Source organism: Pongo pygmaeus, chromosome 8, assembly GCF_028885625.2.
Source record: "Pongo pygmaeus isolate AG05252 chromosome 8, NHGRI_mPonPyg2-v2.0_pri, whole genome shotgun sequence".
Lineage (NCBI taxonomy): Eukaryota > Metazoa > Chordata > Mammalia > Primates > Hominidae > Pongo > Pongo pygmaeus.
Genome location: NC_072381.2, coordinates 30,523,788 through 30,550,063, shown reverse-complemented (window position 1 = coordinate 30,550,063; position 26,276 = coordinate 30,523,788). Strand labels below are relative to the sequence as shown.

At 42.5% G+C, this 26,276-nt stretch overlaps 1 protein-coding gene across 20 annotated transcripts in view; it reads left to right on the top strand.

Annotated features, from left to right (window-relative positions):
- SVIL (supervillin) overlaps nt 1–26,276 on the top strand; it is a 189,336-nt gene that overhangs the window by 96,919 nt on the left and 66,141 nt on the right. For 7 of the 20 annotated variants that reach the window (XM_063669705.1, XM_063669706.1, XM_063669709.1 and 4 more), the window contains 10 exons: nt 12,130–12,210; nt 14,750–15,679; nt 16,037–16,207; nt 16,921–16,955; nt 17,540–17,601; nt 18,363–18,502; nt 21,168–21,263; nt 23,521–23,764; nt 24,211–24,787; nt 25,605–25,830. In XM_063669705.1, coding sequence (XP_063525775.1) covers nt 12,130–12,210; nt 14,750–15,679; nt 16,037–16,207; nt 16,921–16,955; nt 17,540–17,601; nt 18,363–18,502; nt 21,168–21,263; nt 23,521–23,764; nt 24,211–24,787; nt 25,605–25,830 — 2,562 coding nt within the window. The remainder of the gene's footprint in view (nt 1–12,129; nt 12,211–14,749; nt 15,680–16,036; nt 16,208–16,920; nt 16,956–17,539; nt 17,602–18,362; nt 18,503–21,167; nt 21,264–23,520; nt 23,765–24,210; nt 24,788–25,604; nt 25,831–26,276) is intronic. The other 13 variants (XM_063669722.1, XM_063669721.1, XM_063669717.1 and 10 more) reach the window with 5 other exon arrangements.

Below are 26,276 nucleotides of genomic sequence, written 5' to 3'. Positions count from 1 at the left end.
AAGCAGACCCTTGTGGTACTGAAATGTATTAACCCAAAGACCTGTCACCACATACTCGAGCATCCAGACTGAAATATTTAGAGAGATCAGCTTCCAACAGAATTAAAAGGTAGATCCCAAGGATCCATTTTGAGCACGTTTTTTCAGCCTCTAGCTTTAACTACTGGAAATGTAGGGACTGTGAGTTACTGTCTCATATTTTGAAATGAAGGTCTTTTGTTTGGGGAATTCGCATTTCATCATAGAAACCATGTTCTTGGTTTAGTTACTTTCTACCAAAGGAAGTTCTTCATGTGTTTTGCAAGTAGGATGAAGAACCTAACAGACTCCAATTTAAAAAGAATATTAGAGATATATAATTACACTGGTTTAAAAGAAATGGGGAATCTAATTTCAGATTGCCACATGATGACAGCTGTTGAAGTCGTTATCATGGTATCTGAGTTAGTCACCTAGATCACATATAATAGATTCTCAAATAGATTTTAAATCAGTTATAATAGTAATTAAGACTTTGTTGAGCATCCCAAGTAAAGACAGGATACTTCGTATTTCGTATGAGTTAAAATCTTAATATTAAAAAAATGTGTATAACTGGTCTTAAGACCTAGAAAAAAGCATTGTTGACATATTTAGGCCTGTAACAAAATAAAGCCACTTCTTTATAGGTTATTTTGAAGATGCATATTACCTAGAAGTTTCCATAAGCCAAACCTTAGCTTCACAGCACTTTACTTTCATGAAAAAGATTTAAAAGAATTAAGAAATTGTAAGGACTTCTAGAAGAGGTGCATGCCTTATTTTCTAAGCCATTTAAGGTGTACAATTCTATGATTCATAGGCAAAGAAACCCAAATTAGTTTATATATTTATTAGGAAAATACCTGGGACATATTTACATAAAGAGGGATGGAAAATGTGTGACAAATTTGACATTTAAAAACATTAAGATTTACATTGTAATGACAGCAGTGATTCAGCTTGTAAAAATTGATTTACAGTGGATTAAAATTCTGCTTAGCTAGTCTTTATCTAGAACCAGGAAATTCAAGTTTCAGAAAGTCATTTTCTGATTCCTATTTAGGGAGAAGTAAGATGAACCAAAAAAATATGTTGTAACTCAAAACAGTAACAAAAGAAACCTCCTTGGTGACCTAAATAACTGTATATGAAAATAATAATGTCATCTGATATGGAAACATGTAACCGAAAACTTTAACAAGTGAAGACAAATAGTACCCATGAATAATGTTTAATGCTGTGGTTTTTTGTGGATTTTTTTCTGTCACTAAAATGGAATATTTTTCTCACTGCTGCACTCTCTTATCATCTAGCTCTGCCAAATTTTTTGGCTGTTAAATCTCTGAATCAACTCATTCCCATTTAATCATTTTGTTCTATGCTTGCTAGCAAGAGGCTGTCTTATTATTTAAATATGAATACAATGACACTCATGAATATATCATCAAAAGACCACCAATAGTGTCCTAAATATTCAAATGTGAGCACCATATCCAATGCTCAGTTTTTGAATGTGCTCATGTACATTAGCACCTGTACACACCTGTGTATATATACAGAATAATCATTAATTCTTATACTTCACTATACTGTACTCATTAAGCATTATAGGCAAAATAACAGTCTTTAGGACAATATTTACCTGAATAATACATTTATTTTACAATTTTTTAGTATTCAGTTTATATGATAAAGAAGATTTTTTAAAAAATAGTTAATTGATTAGTTGATATTACAGGATCTTTAACTCAGAAATACTGTTAGATGCCCAGGAATTCAGATGGACACATTGCTCCGAAGAAGACTAAGAATACACATAGTAACGAAATAGGTGAAGTAGAAAATAATAAGATACTTCCAGCCCCACCTCTCTAACTGTTACAAACTTGGAATTTCAGAAATACTGTTATTTGCTGGAGAGGCAGTGTTACTGATTATGAACTATTCTTTATTAATTCCACCACTGTGAACTTTAGAATAAAATTAAAAGGGATTTAGGTCCTATGGATTATTCAGATTTTTATACATCTGAGCTTGAGCTTCCGCTACTACTAGAAATTCCGAATCCAAAGCTCTTGTTGAATTTGTTACTTTATGCATCTCACGTATCTATATAAAGAAAATGTGCTGTATTTTTTACTTTTATGAGTGGAGAAACTCACTGTCTTCAGTCCTGCTGTTGCCTTTGCTGAGCATCCAGCCATCACTCTCTGTTCTCAGGGAACTATATGACTGGCAAAGGGAATGAAATGGAAGGTAGACCTCATTTTCTTTCTTTCTTTCTTTTTTTCTTTTTCTTTTCTTTTCTTTTTTTTTTTTTTTTTTTTTTTTGTGAGACAGAGTCTCACTCTGACACCAAGCTGGAGTGCAGTGGTGCAATCTTGGCTCACTGTAACCTCCACCTCCTGGGTTCAAGCAATTCTGCCTCAGCCTCCCAAGTAGCTGGGACTACAGGCATGCGCCACCAAACCCAGCTAATTTTTGTATTTTTAGTAGCGACGGAGTTTCACCGTGTTGGCCAGGATGGTCTTGATCCCTTGACCTCATGATACGCCTACCTCGGCATCCCAAAATGCTGGGATTACAGGCATGAGCCACTGCGCCTGGCCAGTAGGCCTCATTTTCTAGTGGTATCCACTCTAGAAAACCCTCGTTTATTAGTTTTGTTTGTCATTACTGTACTGCAGCCCCTCACCACTCCTTTCTCTTTAGTAAATTGTATCCTTAGTAGTAAGAACATGATATGGAGGTTTCATGCAGAGCTGAGGCTGACATTGGACCCCTGGGAGAGTTGCCATTGGTGGATGATGGTCTGGGCAGGGCTCCCCATGGATGCCAGAGAGCCACTGATCAGCTCAGGAAATAGACCAGGGCACCCTCTGGAATGCGGCTTCTGCAACACCTTGACACGGTGCAGACTGAGCCACTAAGAAAGGAAGGGGCTTGTGCTAGGCACTTGGAGTTTATTTCTGATGGCATTTGCTCATCTCCCAATGAGAGCTTTTAGTCTAAAAACTGTCTCCAGAGCCTCAAGCTCTCTTGGTTCAGTGGTCTGTTTCCATGCACTGAGAGAGGTGTCTGCAGGAGAGCATCGTGCTTCACCTTCCATGCTCCCGTGTCCACTAGCAGGCAGGTTTTCTGACACAGGCTGCGGGATTCAGGACAGCGCATCATGGAGAAACATACATCTTGGGGGCCACTCTCTAAAGAACAGACATCTGGGTCCTCCTCACAGCTTGTTCTATTACTGGAATGGAACTGGCTTCACCTTTCAGTCCCTGTACCCCCAAACACCTGTGCTTCCTGCCATACTCTAGAATCCCAACTGTTAAAATAGATGGGTAAGTCATTCCCTCTTTTTTTTTCATTTCATCCTGTTCTTATTGTCAAGTGACAATTCTCATTCTTTTTTTTTTTTTTTTTTTTTTAGAATAGGTCTCGCTCTGTTGCCCAGGCTGGAGTGCAGTGGTACAATCTCACTGCAGCCTTGACTTTCTGGGCTCAAGCGTTCCTCCTGCCTCAGCCTCCTGAGTAGTTGGGACTTAACAGGTGCACGCCACTATGCCTGGCTAATTTTTGTATTTTTTGGAAGAGATGGAGTTTCACAATGTTGCCCAGGCTGGTCTGGAACTCCTGGTGTTAAGCGATCCACCCGCCTTGGCCTCCCAAAGTGCTGGGACTACACGCGTGAGCCACCAGGCCTGGCAGACTATTCCTATTCATTGGACTAAATGTAAATATATCTCCCCAAACCCTAGTTACTATGTACACTAGCTAAAAACTCAAAGGCGTGTGAGATTTTTAAATGCAAAATTTTGTCCTTGAGCCTGTGTCCTTGGAGATTTTGTACCTGTACATATCTGCAGAACGGTCATTAGCAGTTTTTCCAAACAAGCGACTTTTAGCAAATTAACTGTTAATTTTAATGAGATTCAGAAGTTAATAGCCATTCTTAACATTTTATAATTAGAAGCTGTTATATAATTAGAGCTGGACACCCACATGGAGAAACTAATTTGACTGTGCTGGATTTGACTTCACTTTGGTAACAGGAAGCACTTTTTGTCTGCAGACCCTTGGGAGTTTTAGGGAGTTAATGATCATTATATACTATTATATACTTAGGGATACAACCCAAGGGCAACCCCTGGCCTTTATGAAAACTTGGAGTGAGTTATTATTTCCTGGTAATATAATTCTCTGCCAGCCAGTTGCTGTATCAAAACAGTTTGGATACACACACCTAAAGTCACCACTTCTCTGTTCTGGTCCCCAGTAACCCTATAAGCCTCTCCCTCTGTAGGTGACCTCTGCCCTGTGAAGGGTTGGCTCACCCCAAGATTCCACAAAATAAATTGTCTGTTTATGAGAACAAGGCTTTTTAAGTACCATAGGTAATGCATGCATATAAATGCATGTATTTAGATCAGATTTCTGGAGGAAGGATTGTAAGTTTGATGAGTAAAAGGGAAGTAGAGAGAGATAGAGGAGGAAGAGAGGTAAGAAGGAGTGGGAGAGAGAGCAAGAGAACAGGATCATGTAGGCAAGAGAGCATGTGTACCTGGAACAATGGTTAGAAACTAACAAGGTGAAATTTAATAAAGTCCTGAATTTAGATGGAAAAAAAAATCAGTGCACAAGTTCAAGATTGTGGAAACCTGATTTAACAGCAGTTCGTGGGAAACAGACCTAAGGGTTTTAGTTGACAGCAAGTTCTTTATATGACTGCCAAAGTGATTAGTCCAATCTTGGGGGACATTAATGAAAGTGAGTCGCCAATAGCACAGGTAGGCAATGGTCCCCCTGCGTCCTGCAGTGGTCAGGTTACATCTGGGTATCTCTTTCTAATAGGGCCACTGACAAATGTGTCCAGAGAAGAGTCCACCTTCCCATCTGTCCTGCTTTCTTGACCTTTCCAGGTTGTTTTGTTGTTTTTTGGTAACTTCTCTCTCTCTTAACCCATGTACGCCTGAGGTTGCAATTTTTTGAATTTTTGCAATCAGACCTTGGTGATGTCCTTGAGCAGTAGAATATAAATAACTCCCACATGCTTAGCGTTCCAATAATGGAACACTAGGCATAAATGGGCTAATAGGAACTGGGACCATTTTTGGAGTCACTTCCACTTTCTGTGGTGTTTAGACTCTCGCACCAGTCTGCTCTCATTATCGTATCGTGAGTTTCCCAGGGACAGAGCTGGAGCTTGGCTCAGCTTGGCAAACGGAGCCCTGATGTTATTAGTTTGGCTTCTGGGTTGCTGATGATTGTACTGGAAGGGAAAAGAGGAGAAACAGGTCATGAGCCAAATGAGGAGTCCCACAGATGCCGCTTCACAGGCACCCTATGTCGTAGGAAGGATATTCAAATGTCCAGCACCTAATGGGTACAAAAAATAGTTGGAAAGAATGAATAAGACCTGCTTTGTATTAGCACAACAGGGCGACTATAGTCTAATAATTGTGCATTTTAAAATAACTAAAAGTATAATTCAATTGTTTGTGACACAAAGAATAAATACTTAAGGGGATGGATACCCCATTCTCCGTGATGTGATTATTACGCATTGCATGCCTGCATCAAAACATCTCAGGTACCCCATAAATACATACACTTACTATGTACCCACAGAAATTAAAAATTTAAAAAAAAGACAACAAATGGTAATACGCACCCTAGATCATGGCTGTCATACCCGGAAGAGGATTTTAGCAATTTCATAAGGATTTTTTCCAGACACGGCACTGTGGGTTTGGTATTAAGCTCTTCTGTAAGTCTGGTAAGGATGATTGCAGTGATAGCATTACTTTAGTAGAAGCTTTAAGAGATGAGTAGATACCTTGCTCTAGTCATTTTCATATCTCCTTCACTGCAACTGGGATATCCAACTATTTCAAGTGACCTAGAAAATCACTTTTGAATGAATGTTCTGCTGTTTTCTGTGTTTGCTTAAAGTGTCACCAAACTATAGCAGTGCTGTTTGAAATAGCCAATCTGCAAACTGTTTATCAGCACACAACCTGTGAGACACTTGCTCCTGAATGTAAATTATGTATGGTTTCCTTCATTGAGAAAATCATGCTGTGAAGAAAATGTCAGCTGAACTACACAGCAGGCTTAGCGATGTTGTTAATTTCCCTTCTGGTGAGAGCCTTTTGTCTAATCATGGAGCAGGGACACCAATAAGCAGAACACACTGTGAGCAGCACTTGTTTATACAACAAAGCTCTTTCTACTTTGTCTGGGATTGGGGTTCTTGTATGTGGTCTTGAGTCAGGCTACTTATAAATATTATTAAACAGTAAATGGGAGTCATGATAAGTGAGCAGAAAATCATCAGCCACTTGTGGAGCATCGTGAACTGAGTCCACAGCCCCAAATGGCTGATTCTAGTCTAGTCTCATGATGAAAGCTGTCAAGTCCCCGATTACCTTATTCTAGGAGTGGTGGTTCCAATTAGGAGATGAGGGGATGCCAATCCAGCCTCGCACCTTCCTCAGATGCCAGCATTTTCTGACAATTGTGCTATCTGCACATACCTCCTCCCTCCCTCCTTTCTGGGCTGCGGTTACAGCATTCGGGCCTTCATTGAGATTAGCCCAAAGGGAGATTGGAAGAAATTGGTTATCTCACATGTTTATCCTGCTTCTGCCCCCAGAAAATGCTACATTTTCAGTACTCAAGAAGTCCTTACTCTGTAACCCAACGATGACATATTTTTTAAATGAGGTATAATTTACATCAAATACACAGATTTTAAGGATGCAGCTTGGTGAGTTTGGGTAAATGTATAATCATCATCCCAGTCAGGATAGGAAACATTTCCATCATCCCTTGTGCCTCTGTCCACCAGAATTGATTCTTGACTCCATGCGCAAAGACTGGTATAGCCTCACAGTAAGTATTCTGTGTTCAACTCATTATGTTGTATAAAGCAAATCTCCCACTGTTAATTTCTTAACCAAACCTTATTTATCAAAAATAATTAAGCGTAACATTTAGGAAGACTTCATGAAATAATGTCATACAAGATTAAAAGACATGAAGAGAAAATAAAAGAGAAAAATAACCACCATACAGATGTGATCTCTCTTTTTGTTCATGTTTTTTAAAAAATCTCACCTGCTATTTTACTATCTCTCCAAAAAGAATGCCCTGTGGGCCCCCGAAGTAAATTTTGTACTTTGATGGAATGATATATTTTAAAATCTGAGTTGGACATCTCTTTGCCAACCCCTCAGTATTATGATCAGGCTGTGCTGCTCCAAAGTGGAAAGCTCAGTCCACAACCTTCCACTGCCTGACTCCTTTGATTTGATATTATTCATTGGAGAAACAAAGGAAGAAGGTAATTGGGTTCTGCAGAATTCATAGGTAATCGGGTAACTCTGCTGATGGTGGAAACAGCACTAGAGAGAGATCCACATCCGGTCAGGGTTGTGGCTGTGACCGGGAAGTTCTCGGTGTCTTCGTTGCTTAACCTTAGAGTCAATGAACACTGGCATCCCAACCTCATTCTTACCCATTCAAGCCAAGGAAGCAGCCGTTTTCCAGAATGTGGAAGCTTGTCGCTCTGGAAGGCTGGAAGGTGCAGGCTGGGGGGTCCTGCTGCACTGGGTCCAAGCCCCATCCTTTTATTACCAGTCGTGTGATCGTGGGTAGTTAATGTCTTTCCCTTGCACCTCACCATCTGCATCTATAAAATGGAGACGAGAAGACCTCTTAAAGTTGCTGTGGAGATGAGAAGACCTCATAGAGTTGCTGTGGAGATTATCATTCATCAGTTAATCATTCCACGAGCATCTGAGACCTACTGTTCACCACACATAGTTCCGAGTGCTGAAGAGATGTGAACAAAGTCTCTCTCTCCAGAGGCTGTCACATCCTAGTGAAGAGAGAGGGCTGTAGCGGAAGGGGCAGGTGGTAGGGATGATGTTAGTGAGACCACAGATCGGGGAGGGCCTTAGAACCACCGCAAGGGCTTTGGGGTTTGCGCTAATTGATATGTTGAGCCCTAGGAGGGTTTGAACAAGAGGAATGACTCATCTGCCTTACATTTCAAAGCATTATGCTGGCTGCTAAGCGGAAGATAGACTTTAGTGGGGCCAGGATGAAAACAGGTAGAATAATGAGGAGGTCGTCTTGGTAACGCATGTGAGAGGCGGTGGTGGCTTGAACTAGAATGATGGCAGCACAGGTGGTAGAAAGAGGTTATATTTTGAAGGTACCCAGGAGAACTTGCTGATAAGGTAGGGGTGGGGTTTGAAAGAAACAGAGGAGTAAAAAGCGAGTCTCAATTTTTTGGCCAAGGCAACTCGAAGCAGGGATTTGGCATAGGGAAGACTCCAGTACAAGTTGGGACAGAGGGAAGTTAAGAGTTCATTTTCTGGGCATGTAAATTTAAGACGTCTATTAAATATCCAAGTTGAAATGTCAAGAGCACCTTGGGGCTCTGTATCTTGGGGGTGAGGAGGAGAACTCAGCTAAGAAGTCTGATAGGGGAGATGGGAGACGGAAGAGGGGAGTGTCGAAAGTGTAGATGCTGCTGCACAACTCAGAAGCGGCTGCCTTCTGTGAGATCATTGCTACGCAGCGCCCAGGACAGCCTGTGCACTGTTGGTGTCTGATTTAGGCCTCTCCTCATCCCTCTCATTTTCATTTCAGATGGCAGATAACCTCACCCAAATACGTGTCATAGCCAACCTCAGGGATCCTGAAACCCTTACTTGGAGAAATGCTTTTCTAGATCACTCCGCTTTACATGTACTAAAGACAAACTCAGGCCCTCCTGGTGAGGCTGGACTCACCCTGCTGAAAATCACATGACTTCTGAATTGGGTCTCCATAAGTATTATGTCTTCAAAACATAAAAAGAGAAATTCATAAACTTTCATTACTGTGTTGACTATGAAGAAGGAAGAAGATAAGAAAAGCATTTAAAAGGCTTATTATGTCCTAGGCATGATGCCTTCACATACTTTATTTATTTATTTACTTATTTATTTATTTATTTATTAGAGGCCGAGTCTCACTCTGTCTCCCAGGCTGGAGTGCAGTGGTGCAATCATAGCTCACTGCAGCCTCAAACTCCTGGGCTCAAAGGATCCTCCTGCCTCAGCCTCCTGAGTAGCTAGGTCTACAAACACATGCCACCATGATTCACTAACTTTTTAATTTTTTAAATACAAACAGAGTCTTGCTATGTTGCTCAGGCTGGCTCGAACTCCTGGCCTCAAGGGATCCTCCTACCTCAGCCTCCTAAAGGGCTGGGATTACAGGAGGCATGAGCCACCACACCTGGCCTCTTTGTTTCTTATTACATACATTTGTATTTATTTTACAGATGTTCCTCAACTTACGATGGGGTCTCATCCCAATAAATCCATCATAACTTGAAAATATTGCAAGTCAGAAAAACAAAGGAAACATTAAGTCAAAAATGCACTTAATACACCCAACCTACCTTAGATATGCTCAGAACACTCACATTAGCTTGGATTGGACAAAACCGTCTGGCCATGCAGCACACTGTGGAGATGAGTCGTTCCCCTCATGGTTGTGTGGCTGGTGGCGATCTGGGAGCGGCGGCTCACTGCCTCTGCCCAGCATCGCAGGGGAGCATCGCACCACACACCACCAGCCCAGGAAAAGAACAGAATTCACAATTCCAAGCACAGGCTCTCCTGAATGCCTATCATTTCCGCAACATCTTAAAGTCAATAAATCTTACATTGAACCATTTTAAGTCGGAGACTGTCCATATACTCAGACTTTGAGTATTCACCACCCTGGCGGTAGTCCTTTGGTTTTTGGCTGATTTCATATCCCAGGTGTAATAAGCAAATAGAGCCCAGTAAGTCCCCTGTGTCTGTGTGGGATTTCCATTTTATAAATGCTAACCCAACATTCTTACACAAGCCCTTGATGGAGTTTGATGGTGATGCTGACCAAGTTTTAGTCTTGTCGGTGAAGGTCATGTTCAAAAAGTTGTATTGCACTTGGTTTACAAAGCCCTCTATTACATAGAAAGCATTCAGCCTAAACATAACCCTGTGAAGGCGGCAGATTCGTTATAGGAACTTGATGTCATTTCCAACAGCAGGCGTCCGCTGTCCCCTCTTCCCCTCTGCACACTGGACTGAGTTGCGCTGCCTTCGTTCCTGGCTGCAGGCGATGAGCCAAACTCTTCCTATCAAATAAAAGTTGATAAATTGGACCCTTTATATTTTTAATGAAATGACTTTACATACATCTTAACTTTTTATTTGCTGTGGGCAAAATTGATGTGATGCAGAGGATTGGGAGGTGGGGTGATAGTTTTAGGAGTAGCAAGGCTGGAGGATCTTACTGGAGAAACAGATCAGTCCAAGCCTAAACTGAGATAGAGGTCAGTGGTTACAGCAAGATGTACAATAGTGGTGCCAGGTACCTGCCTGTCCCCTCCAACCAAAACTCAAACCAAAATGATTTTAGAAAATTAAGTTGATTAAAACTTTTATTTTCTTTTAGAAATTGCTTTTTGAGCTGCAATATGTTTCCAGCCTGGTGTTGAAAAATTCTTGCAGATAGGCTCATAAAGTTTTGAGCTGGTAAACATTGTAACTAGCCTGTAGAATTTCCTTTTTTTCTTTCTACATGGTAAGAGGAGACAGGGCAGTAATCTGAGTGTTCCTCATGTGACTTGCTTTACATTGTTAAAACAAGGTTGTCCTTACCCATGATGTTTCTCTAAAATACCTTCAGCCTGGTGTAATTACTCGTTCACATTCTGCTTGGCATCATACTCAATCGTGTGTTGAGGAATGAATGTGTGGATTATATATTACCTAGCCTACCTGCGGTTTAAGGTTTTTAATGGCTATGTTGATTTATGATTCATTTTCGTCATTCCTTAGCTCATTACTTGCACATACTAGGAGCTCAATAAATATCAGCAGAATGGACCTGAATTAGTACTTGTAACTCTTGTGTTGGTCGCATTATTCAGTGATAATTATAAAAGGAACATGTGTAATAGCAACTAAAAATGTGATCCCATTGATTTATTTTATTTTTATTTATTTTAATTATCTTCTTTATTTGAAATGTGTTGTTTTACATGGATGCTATTTTTATATTAGGCTATTTACCAATGTGTCACTGCAAAACTTATGGAAATTAGATTACCTTTTACTTTTAGTCAGCTGCTTACAAGAGAATTGCCTGGTATTTGTGGGCAGAGTGTGACTATAACAGACTCCATTCTTTTTTTTTTTTTTTTTTTTTTTGTTTGAGACAGAGTCCTGCTGTTGTCGCCCGGGCTGGAGTGCAATGGCATGATCTCGGCTCACTGCAACCTCCACCTCCCAGGTTCCAGCAATTCTCCTGCCTCAGCCTCCCAAGTAGCTGAGATTACTGGTGCCCACTACCACACCCGGCTAATTTTTTGTATTTTTAGTAGAGACAGGGTTTCACCATGTTGGCCAGGCTGGTCTTGGACTCCTAACCTCAGATCATCCACCCACCCGGCCTCCCAAAGTGCTGGGATTACAGGCGTGAGCCACTGCACCCAGCCAACAGACTCCTTTCTAATAATTTAAAATTACTTGGGAAAACACATGATTTGATGGCCTTAGATACATTTATTTTTACCTCTTGATTTTAGTAGTGAGCCACATGTCCTGGAAACTCCATGAAGTGAATATAAACTCTATAGCAAAATGTGCTTATACATTTTCAACAGCCAGAATTATTCTTTTTTTTCCTACAATATTCCTATTTGTTTATTTTTTTAAGTTTTAATTTAGGTTCAGGGGTACATGTGCAGATTTGTTATATAGGTAAATTGTCACAAGGCTTTGGTGTATGAAATATTTTGTCACCCAGGTAATAAGCATAGCAGCCAACAGGTTGTGTTTCGATCCCCGCCCTCCTGCCTCTCTCCTCCCTCAGGTGGGCCTCATGTCTGCTGCTCCCTCTTTGTGACCATGTGTACTCCATGTTTAACTCCCACTTATAAGTGAGGATTATTTTTAATAAAAATCAGCCTTTAGGTTTTAAGTTATGGTAAAGTCTGTGTATATGTTGACATTTTAATAGAGATTATCTGGTTTTGTTTTTTGTACACAATAGTACAGGGAAACCCAAACATGAGTGGTTTCTCCAGAAAGATTCCGAAGGGGACACACCTTCACTTATCAACTGGCCGTCCAGGTACCCGCACGCCGGCCCTCTGGGGCTTGTGTGCATGAGTGTTGCTTCTTCCTGCCTGACCGCACATCAGCTAACACCCACTCTCCTCTTGCCTTCTTTAATACCAGTGCACTTGAAAATCATGTGGAAGTTACTTTCTAATCATTTGCTTTTCTCCTCCACATGCCCTAATCCATGCTAATAGTATCTCTCCTTCCCCCTCTTTTTCAATCTTTGTCAATCTTTCTTGATTGACAAACCTTTTACTTCACCTCTTGCTTTTCCCTTCTCACCAGCTCACATAGGATTGGCCAGTGAGGGGCAGTAGTGAGCACCCAGCCAGGCCCTGGGCTCCTCTCCGGAGCTGGACTCACTAGCCCGCGTCCCATCTGCTCAGCTCCCCACTGCTCCCAACCCTTCCAGCCTCCTTGCTTTCATATCTCCTCATCTCTAAACCAGAAGTTAATTTTCAACAGTTAAATTTAGGGCATGTGGTTTTTAAAGCAAACAAAACCCCCTATCATTTCATTTTTAAGACTGGGGGCAGGGAGAGGCGGAAGGAGTCAGAATGAGTAAGTCATGGAAGGACAAAGCTCCCCACACAGAGCTTCTGACAGTCACTTTGTTCTTGGCTGAGGACAACATTCAGATTGTCTCTGATCAGAAGCACGCATTCCACAGGAGAACTGGAACCGCGCTTCAGTCTCTTTTTGATTAACAAACGTTTTAAGTATGAAAACCTCCAACACTGGCTCATCTCTGGGAAAAATAACAACCCAGAATGTTTTCTTTTCCTGAGTTGTTCATAGTCACCACCTCTATGTGCGTCTGTGTGGATTGTCCTTTAATGACGCTTATATAGATACCCTGCCTCTTATGTTAAAAAAATATATGGGAGTTTTTATCAAATTTAGCAGGGTGCACTTATCATTAAATAAACTATTCTTTTCCATACAGTGCACATCATAAATAATTACTTTTGCCAATTAAGCTTAAGTAAAGGGTCTACATTCCTCTCCCTGCAAGAAATCCCTTTTCCCACTCCAAAAGCCCTCTTTACTTTTTAAAGCTGAGCCCTAATCAGTTTTCCATTCTCAAGTAGTTGAAATTGTGTCTCCTTTCCCACTACATGGTACTTCAAAAAGCAAAAATAAGAACTAGATAACACTATTAAACATTTACTCTTTGCTAAGCGCTAAGCCATGTGCTTTGCAAATGTCACACTACATTATGTCACTATTATTTCCATTTAAAAGGTAAAGCAACTGAGGCTTACTAAGGGCAGGTGAGTTGCCCAACACTACACAGCTCGACCTGACTGAGCCAGGATCTGAGCAGAGGTCTCTTCTGACCCCACAGCCAGAGCTCTTGGTTTCTTTGTTTTGCAGTAATGGAAAAAGGTATGTAGCTTTTGAAAAGGATGTCAGTTTTGCTCTCAGATATTGAATAACTTTAGAAACAACTGGAGCAATCTCCTTGTTTTTTATTTTATTTTTGTTTTTTAGGGACAGAGCCTCTCTCTGTTGCCTATGCTGGAGTGTAGCTGTACAATCATAGCTCACTGCAGCCTCAAACTCCTGGATTCAAGTGGGCCTCCTGCCTCAGCCTCCTAAGTAGCTGGGACTACAGGCACACGCCACTGCACCTAGCTATTGTTTTTTTACTTTTGTAGAGACAAGATCTCACTATGTTGCCCAAACTGATCTCAAACTCCTGGCCTCAAATGATCCTCCTGCCCAGGCCTCCCAAAAGGTTGCGATTACAGGCATTGAGCCCCAGGGCCTGGCCTCTCTTTTGGGATTCATTTTTAACTAAGAGCATAACAGCAGGATAGGGGGATGGTGGTGGGAAATGTTCACTTCATTAGTTCTCTCAGCAACTATCTTTTCTCTAACATTCTTTTGGTGCTAGAATTATTCATAATGATGCCCAAACTGGCCACGTGCCTTCTGAATGAATGAATATACTCTGCATTGCATGAAAAAGCTTGTGAATGTCTAGTTGAGTGCTTTAAAAGAGAGGCGATTGTTGTATCTGAAACTAAATAAAAAGCATAAATAATCGTGAGTGCTCTTACATTTTCAGGCGACAATGAAATTACAACATTTGATCAATAGGTGTCTGTAGGCCAGGAACCTTCCCCCACACTCCGTGTTCTGGACCTCTGCATCCGTGCATGAGGAAAGCTTACTGATTCAAGGCACCAGACTCACCATGCCCTAATGCATGCTGGTGGTGGATATTAATGCATTTTTTCTGTGGCTTCTGGGTATTTATTTAGTCAGAAGGGACCCATTCTCCCCCAGGATAGCATCTGACCCCTGCCGGTTTTTACAAGGGGTAGAGTTAGTTTTGCACCTCCCGGGCATACATATGCAAATTGGAAACTCAACTCAGGATCATCTCACAAGTAGTTGACATTAGACACCAAAATGCTTTTTCACAAGTTATTCTCTCTTGGGTCAGTTTCCATTCACTGGTAATCTGTGATCTACGCATGCTTTCCTCCTGTGAGGCTGTTACTGCACTTTGCAACTTAAATCCTTTTTCTTTCTTAAAGAGTTAAAGTTAGAGAAAAATTGGTGAAAGAGGAAAGTGCTCGAAACAGCCCTGAACTCGCCTCAGAGTCCGTAACTCAGAGGAGACACCAGCCAGCGCCAGTCCATTACGTGTCATTTCATTCTGAGCACTCGGCCTTTGATAGGGTCCCCAGCAAGGCAGCAGGCTCTACACGACAGCCAATTCGTGGCTATGTCCAACCTGCAGATACCGGTCACACCGCCAAGCTGGTGACGCCAGAAACCCCAGAAAATGTATCTGAGTGTAGCTGGGTAGCATCAGCCACCCAGAATGTCCCCAAACCTCCCACCTTGATGGTTCTAGAAGGTGACGGAAGGGATAGCCCAGTTCTCCATATCTGTGAGTCAAAAGCAGAAGAAGAAGAAGAAGAAGGAGAAGGAGAAGAAAAAGAAGAAGATGTGCTCTTCACTGAAGCTCTTGAGCAAAGCAAGAAAACCCTACTGGCTTTGGAGGGTGATGGGCTTGTGAGAAGCCCAGAAGATCCCTCTAGAAATGAGGACTTTGGTAAGCCTGCTGTGAGCACAGTCACCTTAGAGCATCAGAAGGAACTGGAAAACGTGGCACACCCCCCTCAAGCTCAGCACCAGCCCACTGAGAGGACAGGCAGGAGCGAGATGGTTCTCTACATTCAAAGTGAGCCTGTGTCCCAAGACACCAAACCAACTGGTCACAACAAGGAAGCCTCGAAAAAGCGCAAGGTCCGCACCCGCTCTCTGTCAGATTTCACAGGCCCCCCTCAGCTCCAGGCCTTGAAGTATAAGGACCCAGCTTCCAGGAGAGAGCTGGAGCTGCCCAGCTCCAAGACCGAAGGGCCCTATGGGGAGATCAGCATGCTGGACACAAAGGTCTCTGTCGCCCAGCTCCGAAGTGCGTTCCTGGCATCTGCCAACGCCTGCAGGAGACCTGAACTGTAGGTGATGCTTCACACACCCTCCAGCTGTGTCACTTGCACGTCCCTGGCAGAATGATTCACTCCTCGACCTGTGTTGTGTTCTGCATTGAATCATATTAGCTTAGCTCACAAGTGTGTGCAGGGCGACTATGCGGAAAATGGCTCAAAAACTACTACTCTGCTTCTGCCTACTAATGGGGAACTAAGCAGACTGGGTTTCTGGAATGTCTCCTTCCTTACGTGCATGGTAGAGGCATGAAGAGGGGTTTGGTGGTGTCTGTGCCTTGACTCACAGAGATGCATAATCCTTTGCCGTCTTCTCTTTCTCTGTCTTCGTTTGCCTTCCTTATACTCTCTGCCCTTTGATTCTCAAAGCAAATCACGGGTGGAGAGGTCGGCCGAAGGACCTGGCTTGCCCACCAGTGTGGAACGGGAGAGAGGGTCCCGGAAACCAAGACGCTATTTTTCTCCTGGTGAAAGTAGAAAAACTTCCGAGAGATTTAGAACCCAACCTATAACTTCAGCAGAACGAAAGGAATCGGATAGGTAGGCATGCGTATGTGCAGTTTCCTGGTCCAGGAACGTGGCAATGACACAGGAGTTTTACCACACTGACGGTCTTGATGCTATTTATATAGGATGTTGGCGATTCCGTAATTCTTCCATCTAACCTATAAGCGTTATTTATTTGGCTTATTTAAAAGTCTTTTTAAAGAATGTTAGCCTTTACAGTGGTATTATGATACATACACAATTTTACATTGCATTCAGATGATAAGAAGTAAGAAATATTGTTTTTCGTTTAATGTTTTTAATACTTTTTACCTTCTTGTTAAATTAGATCCCAGATTGCATATTCACCAGATTTTACAGGGAAAATAACTGAGGAATTTTATGTTCATTTTCTAAATGTTCATCTACTTATTGTATTTGAGTTTTATACTATAGAAATAGTAGAAATGGCATATAGAAATGGCAAGATTTGTCTAGCAAATTGTCATCAGTGGTGTTTAACAAGTTGTTCTTGTGCCTGATCTCTCTCCACGGGGTGTGTACTTGGCTGGGATTGTGTGCACACACGCTCCACAGTGTCACTTCACAACTGTATGTGTGTTTTCACAACTAGAATTGCTACCAGGAGGTTACTTCTTAAAAGAATTTAATTGCATTTTTATTTTTACTTTCAATATGATGTTTTATTTCGATCTTCTGCTCCCGCCTGCTAATGTATTATTATTATTTGCTAATGTCTTTCCTAGGTGCGCTTCACATTCAGAAACGCCAACTGTCGATGGCAAGTACCTGTTTCCCTTTTTTTTCTTCTTTATTATCTCATCTAGACAGGATTTAATAATAAGATTTTTGGCTTTTTGAGAGAGTAAGATGATGAAGCATATCAATGTCTCCCTTTGCTGCAGGTTTTCGTTCTGTGAATATAATAAAATCTAGTTGAAATTTTCAGACGAGCTTTCCCTTCTTTTTGAGAGCAGTTAGAGAATCATACAGTGACCAATGTGAAAACAACTAATTCAAACCAAAGGAGCAGGTTCTTCTTGTTGTGCTGCTGCTACTATTTAAAACTAAAAAAAATTCCCCCCATAAAATATATTCATGAAATCTCGATCGGACAAACGTTAGAGTAGAAATCCCTGGACAGAGTTTGCTTTGGTTTGGCTGGGTTGAATTGCAAGGGAAATTAGTACCTTTTCACTGAGCAGAAAGAATGGGCTCCCTGCAAGGGGAAACTACCACCAATTATTATTTTAGTGCACCTATTGTTGTATTCAAAGATTTCCAGGTCAGCCCTGAAAGACATTTTGGAGACCGAACTTAACCTTTTCTAATGATGTCCAGTTTTTAATTTGTGGCTTTTTGCAGATGAAGAAAAGGTGGATGAACGAGCCAAGCTGAGCGTCGCCGCCAAGAGGTTGCTTTTCAGGGTAAGCCGTGCTGACGTGCTTGAATAGAGATCCCTACTGGGTGCAGTAATCCCAGCTACTTGAGAGGCCAAGGCAGGAGGATCACTTGAGGCCAGGAGTTTGAGACCAGCCTGGGCAACATAGTGAGACCCCCATCTCAAAAAAAATAAAAATTGTAAGCCTTAGGGAGGGAGAATCTTGTGGACCCAGCCTACTTCATGCACCTCTGGGCATGCTAAGGCCCTCCTGCCTCTGGCCCACCTGTTGTTCTCTTCCTAATCTTTGGCTGGTTGTGGCCACCTCATGGACACAGCATGAGTGTACACTTGTGACAACGATACGAGGTGCTCATTGGTGACCCCTCCTGTAAGTCCTGTAGGAGAACAAAGTAAAGAATTTTTACTGCCCCCATTTCCTTTCCTTGAATTTCTTTGTTATTTTTAATTTTTTTTAGAGATAGGGTCTCACTCTCTCACTCAGGGTTGAGTGCAGCAATGCGATCATGGCTCACTGCAGCCTCAACCTCCCAGGCTCAAGTGATGTTCCCACCTCAGCCTCCCAAGTAGCTGGGACTACAGGCCTGTGCCAGCATGCCTGGCTAATTTATGCATTTTTTGTAGAGATGGGGGGGTCTCACTTTGTTGCCCAGGCTGGTCTTGAACTCTTGGCCTCCAGCAATCTTCCCTCCTTAGCCTCCCAAAGTGCTGGGATTACAGGCGTGAGCCACCATGCCCAGCTCTTTCCTTGAATTTATAAGGGTTCCACAATATTTCTAATCTTAGGAGATGGAAAAATCTTTTGATGAACAAAGTGTTCCAAAGCGACGCTCGAGAAACACAGCTGTGGAGCAGAGGCTACGCCGTTTGCAGGACAGGTCCCTCACCCAGCCCATCACCACTGAAGAGGTGGTCATCGCAGCCACGTAAGTGCCCACAGGACTTCTCAGCCTTGGCTATAATGTCTTTTTTTAAAAAAATACATTTAAAGAGTGTTCAATGAAAATGAGGCATTGGGGAGGAGGTGGTTTAGCTAGAAGCCACAGAGAAGTTAGCACTAAGGGATTTTGTTTACTGTGGTATCTCTAAACTTTGTAATGGGATGTGTATCTTCTAGAAAAACTTGAAAGGAGTTTTTGTTCTATTTTGTTTCTGTCTCTGCATATTGATATTTTAAAGATCTCTTTGACAACGGAAAATAGAAACGTGAAACTTGGTGGATTGCTGTGATGAAACCCCAGCTTCCACGGTCATCCGCTTCTGGCCCCCTCCTGGCCGGTGATGCTCAGCCCATGTCCCATTCATTTCCCGTTTCCTCCTGCGCTATTTTCAGACAAACACTAGAGGTCTTACCATTTCATCCATAAATATCCCAGTACGCCCCTCTAAAAGATAAGGGTTTGTTTTGTTCTTAATTGCCAGAAATCTCTTTTCTTTTTTCTTTTTTTTTTTTTTTTTTTTGAGACAGAGTCTTGCTCTGTCACCCAGAATGGAGTGCAGTGGCATGATCTCGGCTCACTGCAACCTCCACCTCCTGGGTTCAAGCGATTCTCCTGCCTCCACCTCCTGAGTAGTTGGGATTACAGGCGTGTGCCACCACATTCAGCTAATTTTTATATTTTTAGTAGAGACGGGGTTTCACCATGTTGGCCAGGCTGGTCTCAAACTCCTGACCTCAGGTGATCCACCTGCCTCAGCCTCCCAAAGTGCTGGGATTCATTGCCAGAAATTTCTAAAAATTAAATTGCAGTTTGATAACTTTCCAAACAATTGGAAGTTCGTTTTGAATAATATGTTTCAATATATTCAGAATTAATTTCCCAGAGTAGTTCATTCAGAGATCATTGCTTCAATCAAGTGAAAAATTTTATTATTTTTGCAGGGGGCGTTGTTTGTTTTTTTGAGGCAGTGTCTCACTCTGTTACTCAGGCTGGAATGCAGTGCGCCATCTTGGCTCACTACAGCCTCAACCTCCTGGGCTCAATTGACCCTCCAACCTCAGCCTCCCAAGTAGTTGGGACTATAGGCCCAACCACCACACCTGGCTAACTTTTGTATTTTTTGTGGAGATGGGGTTTTGCCATGTTGCCCAGCCTGATCTTAAACTCCTGGGCTCAAGCAATCCTCCCACCTCAGCCTCCCAAAGTGCTGGAACTACAGGCGTGAGCCACTGTACCCAGCCTAGTTTTGTTGTTGATGTTGTTAATTGGTTTTGTGCTTGCCTCGGACACACAGACACCCTTCCTGGAAAAAAAAAAAAAAAAAAAAAAGTTCATCCCATTAGGTTACTGACATCCCAAAAGGCCTTTATGTCAGTGCCCCGTTCTGTGGACCTACTGTTAGATCAGCTGCCTGCAGTTCCTCCCCCAGTTGTTCCTCAGTTTCTTGGTGCATTTGTAGCTAAGTATATCCTTGCACTCATTAGGAACTCTTTGCAAATCAGTTTGTTTTTTAAAAAAGAAATATTTGAATGGCTGGTGTAAAATAACAGGCAGACACCCATGGGAGCAAAACGGTAAATATAAGAAAAATGAATCCCGTTTTAAGGCGCAATAAATCTACCTTGATGTGCCTATAGATTGTATAAGAACACTGATACTTTTAAAAAGTAGATTGAGGCCGGGCACAGTGGCTCACACCTGTAATCCCAGCACTTTGGGAGGCAGAGGTGGGTGGATCACCTGAGGTCAGGAGTTCAAGACCAGCCTGGCCAACATGGTGAAACCCCATCCCTACTAAAAATTACAAAAATATTGGCCGGGCATGGTGGCGCACGCCTGTAATCCCAGCTACTCGGGAGGCTGAGGCAGGAGAACTGCTTGAACCCAGGAGGTGGAGGCTGCAGTGAGCCGAGATGGTGCCACTGCATTCCAGCCTGGGCAACAGAGTGAGACTCTGTCAAAAAAAAAAAAAAAAAAAGGCCGGGCGCAGTGGCTTATGCCTGTTATCCCAGCACTTTGGGAGGCTGAGACGGGTGGATCACAAGGTCAAGAGATCAAGACCATCCTGGCTAACACGGTGAAACCTCATCGCTAACAAAAATACAAAAATTAACTGGGCATGGTGGCGCGCGCCTGTAATCCTAGCTACTCGGGAGGCTGAGGCAGGAGAAACGCTTGACCCCGGGAGGTGGAGGTTGCAGTGAGCCAAGATCATGCCACTGCACTCCAGCCTGGTGACAGAGCCAGACTCCATCTCCAAAAAAAAAAAAAAAAGAAAGAAAAAAATTAGATTGAAAACAATATTCTAAAACACAGACATAATCTACTGATTTTTGGATAGCTAATATTTGCTTCTTTGAATTATTATTTTTTTTTACACCAAGACATGTATTCTCAAGACAGAGTAAACCCTCCCAGCTCTGAACATCTATTCTTACCCCATTTGCTTTGGGTAGCCACTATCTCTTATTTCCTGAGTTTGTATTTGCTTTTCAAGTTCTTTCGTGATTTTTCTCCCCAAAAATAATTAGCAAAATATTCTGTTAAAATTTTTGATTTAACGTTTCTGAATTTAAAACTATGCTGTCCTTAATGCTTCTTTTCTTCTCTCTCCTTATGAATGTTTCCTCTTTGGCAATTGCTTTTAAAGTGAACCTATCCCCGCTTCGTGTTCTGGGGGCACCCACCCTGTAATGGCGAGACTTCCTAGCCCCACTGTAGCTAGGAGCGCTGTGCAGCCTGCCAGGTACTGGACAGATACAGATGCATGCGGCACCCGGTGCAAAGGTGCTGAACAGCAGATGCATCCTAAAGTCTTGAATGTCTGTCGTTTGTTTGACAAACAAGTCAGTGCCGTGAGTTGTTCCAGAATGTGTGGCATTTTGTTTTGTCATAGCGCAAGGTGCTGATAACCACATGCTGGCATGCGTGGGAAAACATTTCGTCTCTCTGCATATGTTATGTGTTAGAACTAGGATCACACTAACTCACGTATCCAGTTGCTTTGTTTGTTTTTCGTAATAATAGTCATCCCTCAAAAATTTTGTTCTTTATCTAAATACTGTTATAGCATTTAATAAAGATTAATAGAAAAATGGGACATTGGTTGGGCATGGTGGCTCACGCCTGTAATCCCAGCGCTTTGAGAGGCCAAGGCGGGTGGATCACGAGGTCAAGAGATGGAGACCATCCTGGCCAACATGGTGAAATCCCGTCTCTACTAAAAATACAAAAATTAGCTGGGCATGGTGGCATGTGCCAGTAATCCTAGCTACTTGGGAGGCTGAGGCAGGAGAATCGCTTGAACCTGGGAGGCGGAGGTTACAGTGACCCGAGACTGAGCCACTGCACTCCAGCCTGGTGACAGAGCAAGATTCTGTCTCAAAAAAAAAAGAAAAAAGAAAGAAAGAAACAGAAAAAAAGAAAGAAAAAAAAAGAAAAATGGGACATTAACCTGAATGTTGAAATGCTGATAAGACCCAGTCTTTTTCAAACACCTGTAGACACAAATACAAGCTGAAAACAATCCTCCCTCTTTCTGATTTATAGAGAGACAATGCCATTATATTTTGTGACTGGGAAAATAACAATTTATAGTGTCTAAACGTAGATGTTTTACTATCGTGTTTCAGATTGTGGTGCTTTAAAATTATGTCCTTACATCAGGTCATATCCCTTCATTTTACTGTTATATGAGCCAAACCACAAAAGCTAAAAATAATGGCAGTGCCGGGATAAAGCTGGTACACCCACAGCAGGGCCCTCCCGGAGAAGTGGGTTTCCCTGCCCTCCTGGTTACTGCACTAGGTCCACGCAGGGCTCTGAGGCTCAGGTGGCTTTTTTGTCACTGGCCTCACTATACACCTGGAATATGGAGGCTGGCTACTCTTTGGCCTGGGACAGCCTGTGCATTGGGGATTCACTGGAATCAAGGCAGAATATCTCCTTTACTAGATCTGAGAATTGGATCGGTCAGGGGCAGAAGATATAGTGCATTAAAAACCTCTAGAGATTCATATTGACTGTGAAGACTTCAGGCTTTCCTTCTTTTCTAGCTGGAAATTGGAGGGAGCTCTTTATTTATTCACTGATTTATGTATTCATTCATTTATTTTTGAGACACAGTCTTGCTCTGTTGCCCAGGCTTGATCACTGCTGACTGCAGCCTCAACCTCACAGGCTCAAGCAATCCTCCCACCTCAGCCTCCCAAGTAGCTGGGATCACAGGTGCACACCACCAAGCCTGGCTAATTTTTATATTTTTTGTAGAGATGGGGTTTCACAATGTTGCCCAGGCTAGTCTCCAACTCCTAAATTCAAGTGATCCTCTTGCCTTGGCCTTCCATAGATATGGGCCACCAGACCTGGCCAGTTGGAGGGATTTATAATCACCTGAAATTTTCTTTACTCCTCTGGTTACTGGAAATTGCAGATTTAAGTACCTTTTAGAAAACTGGTAGGAACCTATGACAGTAAATGCTAAGCTGAAGCAGTGACTCTTTAAAAATTAAGCCATTTGTCTTTAGCAAGTGAAAATCAAGACCTTCTGTTATTATGTTGTTGACAGATGACTGTATCGTTTCCTAATTATTTAAAATGAAAGAGCACCTTCTGAACCACATCTTTAGATGAGGTCTAAATACACCATAGGTAATACTTTGTGACTCCCTTTCATTCTACTTATTATGATACTAACAATGCCACCTCCCAGTCTAAGATAAGGTATAGCCAAGCTGACTTCAATGTCTTAAACAGGAAATTCGTTTTGTAGAAATAATTCGGAGCTCAAAGTCTGCTCTTTGTAGAAGTGATGATGCTAAGTGTCCTGTGCCGACTCTGCTTGTTGAGTAGCTGAACAGCTGCCTGCCTCTGTCCTAGATGTGCTTAGGGAAAAAGAAGCCCTTTGCAAAATGATGTGACACTTGGCAGAAACTTAACATAGAAACTTAGTGGTGGGCTTTTGTTTGTTGGTATATGTGTTGCTGACATTTTATTTTTTTCAGATTGCAGGCCTCTGCTCACCAAAAGGCTTTAGCCAAGGACCAGACAAATGAGGGCAAAGAGCTTGCTGAGCAAGGAGAACCTGATTCCTCCACTCTAAGCTTGGCCGAAAAGTTGGCCTTGTTTAACAAATTGTCCCAGCCAGTCTCGAAAGCGATTTCTACCCGGAACAGAATAGACACGAGACAGAGGAGAATGAACGCTCGCTATCAAACTCAGCCAGTCACGCTGGGAGAGGTGGAGCAGGTGGGTGTGCTATAGTCCGATTGCCGTTTGTGTGTGTGTGTTCTTAAATTATCGCACTGCAGTATTCCTCTGAGGTCAATGATGTAATTAAGGTGCTCTACCAGGAAACTGCTACCTGTAGGTGATTTGGTAATAGCTTTCTTCCTGAAAAATGATAATTCTACCAAGTAGGTTGCTCTTTTTTTGTTTTCATACCTTGCTTGCTGAAATATCTAGAATGAGTCCATTTTGGAGAGAAAAAAATAGTATGCACAACTGCGTTTCACCCAGAGGATTTTGTTTAATGAGACGTATTATATAACTATGTCCAGGAATGGTTTTCCACTAAGAGAAACAGTGAAACTGCATCAAATCGAGTATTTCAGCTTCTGTCAATTCATAAACCAGGATTTTTATAGAAGATATTTTTCAAGCAGCTTTTTTACTTTTTAAATGTGTCCTTCCAGGTGCAGAGTGGAAAGCTCATTCCTTTCTCACCTGCCGTGAACACATCGGTGTCTACCGTAGCATCCACAGTTGCTCCAATGTATGCCGGGGATCTTCGCACGAAGCCACCTCTTGACCACAATGCAAGTGCCACTGACTATAAGTTTTCTTCTTCAATAGAAAATTCAGACTCTCCAGTTAGAAGCATTCTGAAATCGCAAGCTTGGCAGCCCTTGGTAGAGAGTAGCGGGAACAAGGGAATGTTGAGAGAATATGGAGAGACAGAAAGCAAGAGAGCTTTGACAGGTCGAGACAGTGGGATGGAGAAGTATGGGTCTTTTGAGGAAGCAGAAGTGTCCCACCCCATCCTGAACAGAGCCAGGGAAGGTGACAGCTATAAGGAACCTAAATATGCCGTTCCCAGAAAAGGAAGCCTGGAACGGGCAAATCCTCCCATCACCCTCCTTGGGGATGAACCGAAGGAATTTTCCATGGCTAAAACGAATGCACAAGGAAACTTGGACTTGAGGGACAGGCTGCCCTTTGAAGACAAGGTGGAGGTGGAGAATGTTATGAAAAGGAAGTTTTCACTAAGAGGTAAATGACCAGTGCCCCTAAAGCTTTAGAAAGCCACTGGGTTTTAGTTTCTGCTTGATTTGTCCTGTGTATCTATGATGGCTTTTAACAAAGTTCTATAGGCAGTTTACAGCTAGTATTGGTTAAAAGTTCAGCAGGAATCCTATTCTTCCCTGGATCTGACTAGAGGATACATCAGGTTTTCAGCAATAAAACTACTGGAAGCGCTTTCATGCATCTTCATGGAGTTTCTGTTGACTTTGGTCACTCACACAATGGCCTTCTGAGCTGCTTAGTTCTGGTGGCCCCTTTTAGAAATTGATGACCCCAAAGGTCCAGGCTGGGTAAGCACAAGGAATTAAGGAAAGACTTGACACCAGTCTCTGAATTGCTAGAGTGTTTCTTCCTGCACGCCTGTTTTGCAGGCTAGCAAGCCACACTGCGTGGGCCCTTCATCCTCTTTCCCTGTTTGCATGAAACAGTACAGTGTAAGTTATGACAGGGGTTCGCGTTTGTGAGTATAGCACATTTGAATGTTAAAGTATTATTTTGGAGAATAGAACCATTCTGGAGTAAATAGTTAAAGCTGACTTCCTGTGTCTCACACACAGGAGAGAAACCAATTGCCACGAAGCATTTTGCTGTGTGGGTAACCCTCCGGGAAGTTTGGTTTTCTCACAGAGTGTAGCGTGCTGCAGATTTGCATAAATCCCAGTGGATTGGGTCACCCACCGTGTGCCCACGGATTGAACCCTGAGAGCTGCACTGTTGAGGGTGAATCGCTGGAAGAATGTTCGCCTGAGGAGTCCAGTGCTGATGTTGCTCTTTTCCTTCCCAGCGGCAGAGTTCGGGGAGCCCACTTCCGAGCAGACGGGGACAGCTGCTGGGAAAACTGTTGCTCAAACCGCAGCCCCCGTGTCCTGGAAGCCCCAGGATTCTTCGGAACAGCCACAGGAGAAGCTCTGCAAGAATCCATGTGCGATGTTTGCCGCTGGAGAGATCAAAACGCCAACAGGGGAGGGCCTTCTTGACTCACCCAGCAAAACCATGTCTATTAAAGAAAGGTAATGAGATTCGGTGAGCGAAAAGTAATTCTCTCGGGGAGGAGCTTACAGCTTGCTTTTAGAAAACGATCTGGGTGATGGGCAAAGAGATGGACTCACACATTCAGCTTCTAACGGGGCTGTGCTGTTGTCCTGGAGTAATTCTAGGAAGCTGAGGTGTTTGAGAGTGAACCGCCTTTGCTCGTGAGCCTGGTTAATAATGAGCCTGGTTTGGACAGGGCTGGTTCCAGGCTCAGATGAGAAAACAAACAGAAACAGACTTCTGTTTTATTTATTTGCTTCCACTGTCCCAATGTCTTTTATAATATTAAATTCTTGGACTATCTAGTGACAGGAGCTGAGATCTTGGCTCTTCCCCTTTTGGATACACAGGGTTCATACTGAATGCACAAACCACTTGTGACTTTGTATAAAATATGTGTAGAGGAAGTGAAGATAAATTTACA